Raw genomic sequence first — 13,361 nt, 5'->3', positions numbered from 1 at the left:
TCTTGTATTTTATTCTCAGATAAATTGGGAAAAAAAAAAAAAGAGATTAAAAGAACCTTTAGTGAGATAAAGAAATACCTCTCTCAGTCTGATTTATATGCTTCATTAAATTATAATCCATGTGTTACCGTAAATTCAGTCTCAACCCTCTAAGACTTAGTTTGGAGTTTTTAGAAGGCACGCATTCTTTACTGCAGTGCTGGATGCACAGGGGATCATTCCACCTAACATGCATACACTAAACCAAAAGTTTATCCTTTATATACCTTAAAGACAGGAATATTCATCATTTTCCAAGAAGTCTCCACCTTTCTGCCTATCTATTACATTTACATAATGATGGCGTTGCAAAATTACACTACGCCTGTGTGGGAGTCTCAGGTGGTTGTCGGTGGTCGTTTGGGGAGTTAGCCCCCTACTCCCTTTTCCCTTTTATGGTCACGAGTCTTTCGAGGACAATTTCTTCTCCCTGGATGTTTCCCAGATCTGTTGTCCGGCCAAGATGTCCTTTCTTATTCACCTTGTTTGAGCATTTCTGCCAGGATGTATCTATTCTCAAGGTTAGGATATCTTCTCTGTACATTTCAATCACTCAGGCCTTGTTAAATACAAAGTTAAACATTGTTTGGTAAAAGAATTTCTTAATATTTAAGGCAAAATGGATCACTAATTGTTACAGGCCTCAACTTGCAGGCATCAACTAGCGGGCATCACCAGTTTTGCAGTTTTTTGGAGAATAACACTACAGGGTTTTGGGAAAGAGCAGAGCTTTATTCCCATTACAGAATTGGCTTTTAAAAAAAAAAACTCTCACTGTTTTCAAACAGTGAATCTGAATTTCGAGCTCTAGATTTGAAAAGTAACTTTTTAACTGTTCGTAACTGTCCACGTTCTTCTAGTGGATTGAGATGTAACTCGTGTTTTGTGTCACATACGCATTAAACACACCTAACACATTTTACCTATTTGCGTGTTTCCTGAACTACGTTTTTATATATTTACAAAGTCCTTGCTTGCACTATTTTTACAAATTTGGTGAAGCGAGCTGGGTGACGAGACCACACCCGGCTCTATGCTCCACCTCCCGTTACGAGGAGGTTCCCCCAACCCACAGGAATTTTAAGCGCAGGCCGGGCTGACCCCACTGGGGGCGCGGCCCCCGCCGGGCGGTGGTTGCTCGTCCGTGACTTGGGGGTGGCCTGAGGGGCCCTGCTGGCAGCCCGGCCGTAGCGGGGGCGAGGAGAAGGCCGAGGAGAGCGCCCGGCCTCAGGGGGGCGCGGTGCGGAGGGGCGGCGCTCCGGGAACGGGGGCCGCGGGGGGCGGGGCTAACGCGCAGGCGCATTGGGGCGGCACGCGCAGGCGCGTTGGGGCGGCAGGCGCAGGCGCGTTAGAGCGACGCGCGCCGTCTCCCAGGGTACGGCGCGTCCGCGTCCCGTGGTTCCTCGCGGGCCGTTGCGTCCCCTCTGACCCGGGCTCGTCGCTCCACCATCCGGGCTCTCGGCGCCACACGGGGAAGATGGCGACGCTGCTCCCTGCCGAGTGGATAAAGAACTGGGAGAAAGGGGGCAAGAGCGAGTTGTGAGTGCGGGGTCTTGGCGCGGGAAGGCGGTGGGGCGCTGCAGGCCGCCGGCCTGCGGGAGGGCGGGCGGGCGGGCTTGGGCTCCGCCGGCCGAGGGGAGCCGTTGGGGGGGCGGCGGAGAGGTGGGAGCGGGCGGGGAGGACGTTGCTCGGGGCTGCGTCCTTGCTGCTGCGGCTTAGGGACGAAACGCTGGTCGGGCGAAGGGCCCCGGACGCCCTCCTGTGCGGCTCGGCCTCCTTTGTCGGTTGCTAACGACCTCCGCCGAAACTCGTCCCCCGGAACCGGGCCTAGCTCTGCTGGCGGCCGTTGCCCGCGCCCCGAGCGCCCCCTTCCTGCCTCGGGGTCCGGTTTGTCGGGTGTCGGGCTCCTCTTTAGCCGCCCCCCCGGGGTAATACGGAGCCTGAAGCGTTCTGGTTTCGTTGGCTCCATGATGTTGACCTTTCTGGCAGAGGCCGCGGCCTCCGTGCCTGTCTTTCTACCTATTCCGAGGGGACTGGCGCTGTGTTCTTTGATTCGGGCAAGGTAGGATCAGCTAGTCGTTCCTGTTCATCTTACAAGGTAACCGCTATGCACCGAGGGGTCTGGTTGCAGCTTCCCAAAGCAATCCAGGTGTTCTAGGAGCTTTCCCTTGCAGGGCCTTCTGTGTATCTGCTTTAAGCAGTCTTAACTTGGCAGGTTCACTACCCGTGCTGTGTTTCAGGAGTACGTCTGTTCAGGGGTTTTTTAACCAGTTTGTCGATTTCACGTTACCGTGTTAGCTTGGACAAGGGTGTCCTGTGTACTAACTGTAGGTTTTTAAATGCCCTTATTTTAATTCTTCCATGCACTTCTGTTTTTTCCTGTAACTAAAAAACCTTACAGTTTCAAATATGGGTGTTTGGGGAATTCCTTTGAGAAATGCATCTTGATATTCACTCTTTTTGTTACTTTCTTTTGTTCATCTTTTTTTAAAAGGTTGTGCAACTATGGTAATGATCTTCACTGTGCATGAAGAAGAAGGTAGTGGGGTAGAGAATAGAGGACATAGAGCTTCCCTGCACAAAACACCATTCTCCCCAGACCCTCCATTTTGTAGTGAATGGGCCTCACTTTATAGCCATGTCATTTCTGACTCTTGAGTTGTGCTAGAACCATTATCCCATTAGCATGTAAGCTTGACATATTTTGATGTGAATGATACAAGGCCAATGAAAGTCTCTTCTGTACCTGCATTTCCAAAAAATAATAAAAGTGTTCCTGAGCCCCCAAACAATGCTGAGGTTTGCATTGCTTTTTTAATCTGCTGCTTAATATTTTATGGCCATAGCTGAATTTGCATTGAGCATGGCAATATTTATACAACAAGCACAGAGACCTTTTTATTGAACTTCGATGTTTAGAAACTTCTCTATGAATAACAAAGAATTAAATGTATACTGATACTTTTCAAAAATACACAAATGATTATAATGAAGCTGATTGCTTTTTTATACATAACATTATATGTAGATGCACTTGTTAGCTCTTCTGTAATTGTCATTAAGTCGTTTTTGCATGAAGTAGTCACATATGATTATGATTTTTATAACTTGCTCTGTTATGATCGCTCAGAATATATGGAGTTTGCGCAAGGACAGAAATTTCATAGTTGATCATACAATGGCAACTGCATTGTTTGCTTTGAATTCTCAGAACTTTTAACTAAGAGGCAAGTTACCTTAGCTTTTGACCACGATAAAACATTCTATGAATCTCCCCTCCCGCTAGAGCAGTACTTAACCCCAGTGGGAAGGAAGTGTTAAATCTGCTGTGGGACCAGTAAAACAAAATGATAGACTAAATTCCTGTATTTGTGACATTTACAATTCATTTGGAATACTGCTTAAATGCAGTTCCAGGCATCATTTAAAGAGTCGTTTGCAAAAGAGGCCATCCATTTTAAAAGAAATGTGATTGTGTCTGGAGAACTGTTATCAATTTTTGCAGTGATAGCTATATAAGCATGTGGAATATGTATGAGCTTACTTTCTAGAAGCAAAAGAATCTATCTGTAGCCCGCATCTAGAGAACTTTTTAGGAAACTAACTTTTTTTTTTAGGGTATCTTCAGTGTGTAACTTTGAATTTCTTTTTCCAAAACTTCCTGTCTCCTGTTTTACTGGAGGAAAATAAAATTATGATGCTCTCTTTCCAAAATGAAACACATTAAATATTTTTAAACATTATTTAAAGTAAAAGGGGAATAAATGTAATGAAATAATTAGTTTTACTGAATTACTTATCTAATGCAAATATGCCCAGAAATATAAATCAGGTCTAGGCAACAATTCTGGTCTCTGGGTTTGTGGTTCAAAGTTAAGACAATGCATTATAGCAAGTTAGAAAAGTAGGGAGGGGAAGGGTACTGTGAAAGGACAAAACGGACATTTCTAGCAAATACAGGATTTGCAAAAATTTTAGAAAGGGGTTTTTTTGGTATTTGTTTTTTTTTTTTTTTTTAACTCTATGGAAGCCTGGGCTAGTAAAGCCCATGTACGAAGTCAGAGAACATTCACTCTTGTATGGAGGGGTTTGTTTTGTTTTTAAACAAAATGGTGGGCTTATTCACAGGGAGACAAATACCAACTTTGTTGAAAAGTGAGGATTACAGCAAAAAAACTCCTCATAATCAGTAGAAAGAAAAGATAGGTCTTAATGGAAAAAAATATTTATTTGCTGGAGCATGAAATGGCTTACCTAATCGAATAGATCAGCCTGAGATGGTATTTTGGCAGTTACTAGTTACTTAAATAAAAACACAGATTTATGTTTTGGGGGAATATGAAACTGTATTGCAAGAAGTAAATGATTTGGTTTTATTTGGCATTTCAGCTTCTACTGTGATTAATAATAGATGCTTAAGATGATTGCTGTATGTTTTCTTATATTTTCTTTCTGAGTAGTATGGCGATGGTCTGCCTATACTTAAAAACATACAGGATTTGTAATATTGCTGTAGTCTATGGGAGATGCTGTTACGGGGGTGGGGGGAAGGAGAAAAAAAAAGAAAAGGATTGTTTTCTAAATAAATCAAAATATATCTAGAAATATATTCTAGAAATCTAGTAAGGAAATCAGTTTTAAACTGACTGATCTTTTGCTGTGAAAAATTTATATTGTAGAGCTTAGGTAGCAGTGACCACTTCCTAGAAATTATTCAGAGACCTTGTTCAAAGCTGTACATGCTTTGAATTTAATTAATCCAGCTACTGATGTATAATAATATATAATACAAATAAATAAACATACATCCTGTGGTAGTTTCATGTGTTCTGAGCTGCCAAAACTATAAATTGGTCAGAATGTGGTCATCTTATCTGTCATTTTCTATTTTGTTCAGACCTGTCTCTGTCTAAATACAATTTACTAAATTATGTGCATTTGTTTTGCTACTGCCAGATACTGTGTAGAAATCAAGTTGGGATCTGTGATTGCTTCTAATGCTGACCAGTCTAGACTCCTCGCAGACCTGTTTATGTGTACATGTACTGTCCTCCGTAGCGAAATTGTTTTGTGTAGTGTCTTCCACAGTAAGATGCTGTTCTATGGCTGTAGCCCACATGGACATTTATAATACACGTATAATGGCATGCGCTTGCTCTTAGACTGATACCTTGTTTTGTGATAGTTTAAACACATCAAGGGCCCTTTAGTGGGGAAATGGAGCTTTATTAATGTACTTGGCTGGCAGTTTATACAATATGTTAAGCCTCAAGATAAACTGAAGAAGCTTAACATTCTGTGAGTGTGAAATTTTAAGACTCGATCTTTCAAGCACTTCCAACACGTTTGTTACTTCACTTGCACGAGGAATGTCACAGTGTTGAGTTAAAGGGCTGAGAGCTAGGAAAACAGTTTAGTTGTAGTCTTGCCATCTTCACTGCAAAATGCAATCGATTGTACTTCAACTAGAGAACTACCCGCATCAGTTAAATCATGCATATACTTAAATGTTTGTAGGCACATGCACTTTGTGATAATTACTGTCATGTACTATGTGTGGGAGTGTAATTGAGGATGTTGCATAGGAGTTGGGAGGCTTAGGTCAGTTCCTAGCTCTGCCATGCAGACTTGCTTGGTAGGTGCTCAACACTGCTTCAGAGTTCGTTTAAGCAAATCTATCCCAATTTAGTCTAAAACATTTAGTTTTGAAACCTTAATTTTCAGAAGTGTTTCTGTGATTTTTTTTTAAAAAAAATATTTTACTATCTAGGTTATCCTATTTTTTTAATAGTATTTTACATGTATTTCACAGTTTTATCTTTGGATGAAGAGATGTAGGTTTTAGTAGAGTAGGGAAATTCTCCATCCTAAGCTTGGAGCAATGAACTACAATTAGGGTAATAAAAGTTTCAAATGAACTCTTAACAGACAGTTTGGGTCTGTTGAACTGAAAAGTGGACCTGATAAATTTCCGTTGTCCTGGGCATTAAGTGGGAAAGTATTGTGACTTTCTTCTGAGTTGATTAATTGGACTAATATTGACATTTTTATTATTGTGAAGATGCAAGAATTATGATTTTAATTTATGTTGCACTCAGTTGAGGCTGGATGAACTCATGTCACAGCTTGTTGGTACTGGAAGGGAGGGCTACTGCTTTGTCTTCCTTCACCAGGGCTGTCTTTACTCTGGTGCTTCTCTGACCTCCTGGTAAGCTGCTTCAACTTGCAAAGTTGGCAGAAGACTTGTTTTCTGACCACTTTCTGCCAGGTTTGTCAGTTTAACTGATTTAACTGACATGAGAGCTAGAGCTGTGTGGCCAAGAAGGGAAGAAGTATTGGTGAATGTGTCCATTTCTGCAGCAACAAGCCACTAAATCAGCTCAGCTGTACTGTCTGACAGCACCTTCAGAAAAGGTCATCCTTCTTTGGAGATAGAGTACCGGTATGAAAGAATATAAAGCATAATTATTAATGTAGATCCAAAGAGTAATACCAACATCTTCTTTTCTACTATCAAAATTTTCCCATGTAGACTTCCACAAAAAGAGAATTTTTACTTTTTTTTTCAATTTAATAATTCAGGGTTTTTTCATTAGAAATACAAAGCAAGTTGTTTTACAGACTGATTTTAAATAGGGTTTGTGTTACATTGATCAAACAGATTTGTGTCTTAAAGTAACGTGAAGTTGATAGTACTATTTTGGTATTGCTGGAAAGGGATTGGAAGATGTTAAAACTCTTATTTTTATATTAAGGTGTTCTTAAGTGAACTCTTCAACCAAGCAGACGGGCTTGTTGCTCATGTAACCTGGTTGATGATATCACCTCATGACACAGGGGTCAAAGTATGCATCTCAGTAGATAATTTTTTGGAATCAGACGTTTCACTTTACTGTTGCTTGTATACAGAGCTTAGAAATGAGTGCTTACAGGGTAACTTCTTTATGGAGGAGTAGTAAGTAAAAATTACAAAAATCTGACTTAGATCAACTTGATACACTCTGGAGACAGCTGGGGAAAAAAATCTATTGCTTCTTTAAAAAAAGTTGCACTTACCATTCATGAAAAATAAGAGAAATTACCTATTCCCCTATTTTGCTGTCTCTGTTCTGGTTATTTCCAAATATATTGCATTCTCTTCAGTAGCATTTAGAACATATTAGCCATACCATTGCTTTTAGCTGAGCTTGCATATTTCTGGTGATTACACTGTATGTGAAACCACCGGTTTTCCAGTTGTCTTTAAAGGGTTCATATACCTCGTATGTAGTAATTATAATACTTTGATTGCTGGAACAGCTGTTTAATCCTGATAGAGAGGTAATAATCTGTATAGGATACAAATAGAATGAGTAACGGATTGCTACAGAATCTTTTTTTTACTGTTTATTTTTCATGATAAGCCTCTAATAATTGTACATCCCTGCCTTTTTTGAGAACATGTTTAAAAATCACTCTCACAGGAAATTGTAGTCTTGCCATCTTATGTAGAAATACTGTGTGGCTTTGATACTGCCTTCAGTTTCTGCATGTGAAAGACTTTTTGATGAAAAATATGTGAAACTTTTGGTTAAAAATTTGCAAGTGTGAAGAAAATTCTTAAGATATTCATTGATGTCTGTTATAGGTAAATTGCTACATTTTTTAAAAATATTGTTAAATATTGTTGCTTTTGAAACTGCTTTTGAAGCCTCATGCCGAGGTGACAATAGTAGTAGAGGGAAAATCCTTGTAGCTCAGAAGCATGTCCATTTCTCCGCCCTCAGTATAGTGGAGAAGCATTTATTTTATGAAATGCACAGAACTATTATTTCATGGAAGAGTCTGTACAGTTTTTACATATGGCTGATGTGGCTGAGGGAGCCTCAGGAGTAACTAAAGATGATACGACAGAGCTTTGCATCCTATTGTGGATTCTCTTAGTGACTAGAATAGGTAAAATTCCATCTTACTATTGATAAAGCATTGCATCAAAAAACCATGCACATAGTTTAATGTTAAAATTTTTTTACAGGTCAGAGTTTGAAAACAATCAGAGTCATAGTATTTCTATGAAAACCAAGCATTTCCTCATTGGTTAGCAACAGTGAGTTAATGCTAGTACTTCCATGCTTCCTTTCACATACCAAAATTGACTAGTGTTCTCAGTTTTCTGGGTGTAAGCATGTGTGATGTTAGGAAGAATATTTTTTTAAAGTATATGAGATAGATATATATATATATGCGATCTATTGGGACACTTGTGTTTCTTTGCTGTGTAAATTCTGTGAATTAGTGTTTACTCCATGAAAAGTAAAATGTAGTCAGCCATTTAAACTGCCCAAATTTAAAGTTACTTCAGGTAGAACGACAACAAAAAAGGAGCCCCGAAACATTTGTGTGTGTATGCTAATATCTAACTTTTTACATTTTTTCATTTTTGTATGTTTCTTTTATTTCAGTGTGCAACTATGTCGCACTCTTGGTGAAAACAAAAGCCATGATAATACGGGTTTCAGAGGTAAGTTGTGTGGTTTTTTTGGTTGTTTTTAATTAAACAAAAAAAGCCTAGAAACAGTTGATCATGGTACCTCTGCATGTACCTGCTTGGAACATTTCATATATGGTGGCCATTAATGCTTGCTAAAGGTGGATACTACAAATAGTAAGGCAATATAATCGCCCATATTGAGGTTTGTCTTCAGACGTCCAGGTGAGAGATTTCTTAGACAGTAGTAAGTGATAGCAGGTAGTCCAGTATTTGGTCTGTGGTGTAGAAAATGAAAATCCATTTTGCAAACACAACATACAACTAGATTTTATTCTAAAAGTTAAATATGTGAACACTGATGTATGTGAGCGTGGTTGTATACTGTAAAAAGTTAGTTTTTACAATAGTACCTGAGTTACAGACTTTTTCTCCTTTGTTAGTGAAAGGCACTGCTCTCTTTGTTTTAAATTCTCACTTTAGGAAATCTTTGGTGATAAAAGAAAAATTAAATTTTTGTTTGTTTTGCTGAATCTGCTGGAAGAAAAGCTTCCATGTTACTAAGACCACAAATGTACTATGCTGTTTAGATGGTGTTTTGGGTTCTTGCTAAAATAATCATAATGGGCAATTATAATAGCAGAAAAGATAAACCAAAACATTTCATTGGAAGTTATAAATAATTTTATTAAGTAAGAAGAATTTATTATTCAACACAATAAAATCACTGTTCGCAAAGTTTTTGAAGAAAGGCCACTGGATGTTCTTTGTTCTAGGCAGGTTGAGAATTTCTATATGCTGTTTTTCTTAAGTTCTTGCTGTCAGGATCTAAAAGATCCAGTGGGAATGACTAGATAGATATATGCAGTGGCTGTATTGGAGGAATTCATAGGCAGTAGAAATAGTCCTTCTGGTGATGGAAAAACCCCTGAAAATGTGGATCATCTGGAGTGAGTACAGAGATGCTGACTGGTAAGAATTTATTTGAGTCCATGTGACCTGGAGCCAGTTCTGAAAACTGCACTGGCCCTTGCATTTCTGCCTTTTAGTTCCAGGAAAACATTTATTGAAGTCCAATATACCACAAGCTTACGGAGACAGGTCAGATTTGGCAGTGTACCTGTGTAACAATTCTCCACAATGCAGAGGCATGTCTGAGGCTACGCTTATGGCTGGTTTGGGTTCATCATAAATTATGAAACTGTGTGCTGCACCAAGCTGTACTCTTGAATTGGCCTTCAAAGTAGTAGAGTTATGTTTTACATAGGATTGCTTTAGGCATCAGTTCATCTGTATTCAAGTCTTTAGCAGTTAGTGTTCGTTGCCAGAAGCACTGTAATAGGTAAAATTAACCTGTCCAGTTAAATAAAGAAATAAATCTGCTTTTGATGCAGCTACAGTGGTCTGCAGTCACCAAGTTATTGAGTCCTTGGTTTAAGTCATTAAGATCTGTACCTTGTATACCCATTGTGTATATTGTTTATTGAGCAAACCGCATGGTACAAGTGCAGGGTGAAAGCATGGGGGTTTATTTTTCATATACTAAAAAGCATAACAACGTTGTGGTGTATTATTTAAGAACAAATCCTTACAAGTCTACCATAACTGTTTTTGCAACCACACATTGCAGGATTTTTCTTAATGTTTTTTTTTTCTTAGTGTTTCAGCTTAATATAAGATTTTTTTAAAACAGCATTCTGGAGTTATGGGAGACTTTCCTTAAAAAAATTAAAAAATCCTTGTTAAGCGTTTTTTTTTTTTTTTTTGCAATTAAATTTTACTTTGTCCTAGAGAAATGGTTTTTGAAAGCATATTTGTCATGAGATACAATTTGGGAAAAGTAGTGGAATGTTTTCTATGTATTATATTTTTAGATATATATGTGTATATATATGTATAATATGATATTTATGTGAATTATAAGTTAAAGGTGTCTTTGTTGAACCAACTGCCAAGACTAAAGTTATTATGTGCAGGATTTATGTGTAGTTTTTATGTCAAGTTATTATGTGCAGTTATTATGTGTAGTTTTTCATCCCATTTTATTGTTATTCCATAAACTCTCTAGGGAAAGTGGATCATCTCTTTCTGTGTGCTTGTGTGAAGTCTTAGATATTGATGCTTAAATTTAATCTATCAGCAGTAATAAGGTAATCCCCCTCATTGGTAAGAGAAGCATATCCTCTTTGCTTGCAGGGTGTCTGAAGTCTACAGCATTATTGTAAACATTTCTGTAAAAGTTAGACCAAGGATTACCTAACATGTTCCACAATCTGTTTTCTTTCAACAGATATCCAACAGGCTTTGTATGAGCTTGCATACCACGTTGTCAGAGGAAACTTAAAGCACGATCAAGCTTCTAATGTTCTTGGTGATGTCATAGTAAGTGTATATTTATAATAACCCCTTCCTTAGTAAACTTTTCGTTTCTTATAAAAGTCCAAATGAAAATCAAGCAGGGTAATATTCAACCGACTTGTTTTTCTGTGTCTAAAAAGTCATTCTTGTCAAGTCCTTTTTCTTGATTTGTGTGCACTTGAAATATATAGTCTGTCAGGGTTTTGTTTTTCCCCCCCTAGTTTTTGTGGTGAGGAATAGATATATTCATTTTAGCATAAATTAAAGGCTAAATAATTTTTAAAGGGCATATGAAGACTGGAAGTTTTTAATAAATGCTAGAAATAGATTTCACTTGCTTATGCAGGATGTCTGTAATGCCACCTACTGGTTTTTATAATTTATATCTTTCTTACAGCCTAACAAATGTGTCTGCCATTTTACTGTTGAGATGACTAAATCCCATGGCTGCCTTTAAAATAATGCAACAGAGTTATTTTTGTTTGAAAAACGCTTTTTGTAAAATGCTTTGAATAATGGAGAAAGTAGGGAAAAGAGTATTTTTCTCTAAACTTCTAAGGTTCCTAAATGTTGGTGTTAGTAAAAAAAAAAAAACCAAACAAAAAACAACCAAAAAAACCAAAACCTAAGTACAGCAAAAAACAACAGAAAAAAATCTGAAACAGCCCCTCCCCCAAAACCAACATTCAAAAAAACTTATGCAAATTATTTCTTATTCCTTTTAAGTTCTTAGATTGCTCTTTTGTCACGTATAGAACATTAAGAAAAAATAAGCTTTGCAGTAATCTATTTTAGGATAACCTTTTTAGGTTTTTTAGCTTCTGCATTGGGTTTGAGAGAAGTCAAGGCTGAAGTGTACCTTGCTGTTTGGGTAGCATGTGATAATGTTTGATCTTTAGTCACTGTAGGAAATTGTAATTTGTTTGGTGCCTGAGAAAGTATAGTTCACTGTACAGGCTTGTGCTGCTCTTGAGACAGGGTAGAGAAGTGGAGTAGTAACCAGAAAGTTTTGTCCTTGGCCACTAGGTACTCTTTTAAATTACATTGAAATGTTATTTCATTACATATCAATTATTAGTACAGCACTTATATATTAGTCAATAATTGAGCCTCTTCATTATTAACATGAATTATTATTATTATAATTAGTAAAAAAACAGTTCATCATAAAGTAAGTTCAGATTAATTGTTATTATGTAATGGAATAAAAACTTTCTAAGTGTATGTATTGGAGTTTCTGTATTCACCGTGATCTCTTTCCATTTTAGGAATTCCGGGAAGACATGCCTTCCATCCTAGCTGATGTATTCTGCATATTAGGTAAGCTGGGTTCCTTTCCTTTCATCATTGTAACAGATTTTGAGAAATAAATGCTTTGTGTGTTTGCTAGTTGACTTCTTCAGAAAATTTCCTTAAATCTGTAAAACATGACATTTCTTTACAAGATATGTGTTGATGCTTCCTCAGTGTATCTGTATCTCAGTTGTTAATGTCTTTTTGTTCTGCTTTGTTACAATTTCCAGAAGTTTACCTATTAAAGGCAGTGGAAATTGATCTCCAAGAATAGTTAAAGGAGCTAGCTTGTAAGAATGTTGGATGTTAGCTAATGGAATCAGTGACTTAGAGTTGTTATCGTTCTTGAAAATCGTCTTACTGGTGGGTAGATACTCTGCTCTTAGAATGTGTTCTGTAAATATTTTTATCTGTACAGTGACTGTAGTCACTGTGCATAGTGAAATGGAGTTTGCATTATTTGTCCAGAAATCTAAAGGCAAACGACATCATTTGCCAAGTTACTATCTGCCAACTAAGCTGGCTTTAAGGATGTGTACTTCTTATTCTGGTAATAACGTCTGGATTACTGTTGATCCAAAGCTGTTTCTTTCCTGTTTTTAGAATTTTAATCCTGTATACTTTTTCCCAGATCATAGTTTTAACTGCTTGCAGTTTCTATCTTGTTCTATGTGTGTCTGGTTTTTTTAAACAAATTTCAGCAAACACTTTTGACAGTCTGCCCATCACAGATCCTGGTTTGTTCTGTATACTGAAGGAGTGTGGCATCTTCTGTGCTGTGGCTGCCTGTGTGGAGAGGCACCTAATTAAGTTTGCATATGCAGTCTCGGTTCTGTAACATCTAAATGATGAATTTTGACTTTATTCATAGTGTTTCATTCTGTGCACTTGTATCATCTTTTTGTAATAACTAGTTTTTATAATGCAATATTACACTGATACTCCTTTGTTTTTTTAAGATGGGTTAGAAAACTTAGGTTAGTTGCTTCTTGAACTACTTGAATAACTGAAAGCAGTGTATCTGTGTCTGACTTTTTCCCTTCTTTTTTCTTTTTTATTTTTTTCTCCTTCCCCTCAAATTAGTATGTAGCCGAATGCTGTGCCTCCACTAGTAGCAGAGAAATAGTATGGCTAGGGAGCTAGGTTTCAAACTCTGAGGCAAAGGAGCATCTGACAATTTCTTCCTTGTTTTTAATGAGTTTCC

At 37.9% G+C, this 13,361-nt stretch overlaps 1 protein-coding gene across 11 annotated transcripts in view; it reads left to right on the top strand.

The window, feature by feature from the left end:
* Nucleotides 1–1,404: 1,404 nt before the first annotated feature.
* Nucleotides 1,405–13,361, top strand: part of THOC2 (THO complex subunit 2) — a 55,065-nt gene continuing 43,108 nt past the window's right edge. For all 11 annotated transcript variants that reach the window (XR_012624609.1, XR_012624610.1, XR_012624613.1 and 8 more), the window contains exons 1-4: nucleotides 1,405–1,578; nucleotides 8,481–8,539; nucleotides 10,797–10,888; nucleotides 12,133–12,184. Coding sequence is in view for 6 of the 11 variants with exons in the window: in XM_074835245.1 (XP_074691346.1) it covers nucleotides 1,517–1,578; nucleotides 8,481–8,539; nucleotides 10,797–10,888; nucleotides 12,133–12,184 (265 nt within the window). In the remaining 5 variants the exon portion in view is untranslated. The remainder of the gene's footprint in view (nucleotides 1,579–8,480; nucleotides 8,540–10,796; nucleotides 10,889–12,132; nucleotides 12,185–13,361) is intronic.

Source organism: Strix aluco, chromosome 10, assembly GCF_031877795.1.
Source record: "Strix aluco isolate bStrAlu1 chromosome 10, bStrAlu1.hap1, whole genome shotgun sequence".
NCBI classification, from domain to species: domain Eukaryota; kingdom Metazoa; phylum Chordata; class Aves; order Strigiformes; family Strigidae; genus Strix; species Strix aluco.
The sequence above is the reverse complement of the archived record's forward strand: the minus strand, read 5'-3'. Positions and strand labels throughout refer to the sequence as shown.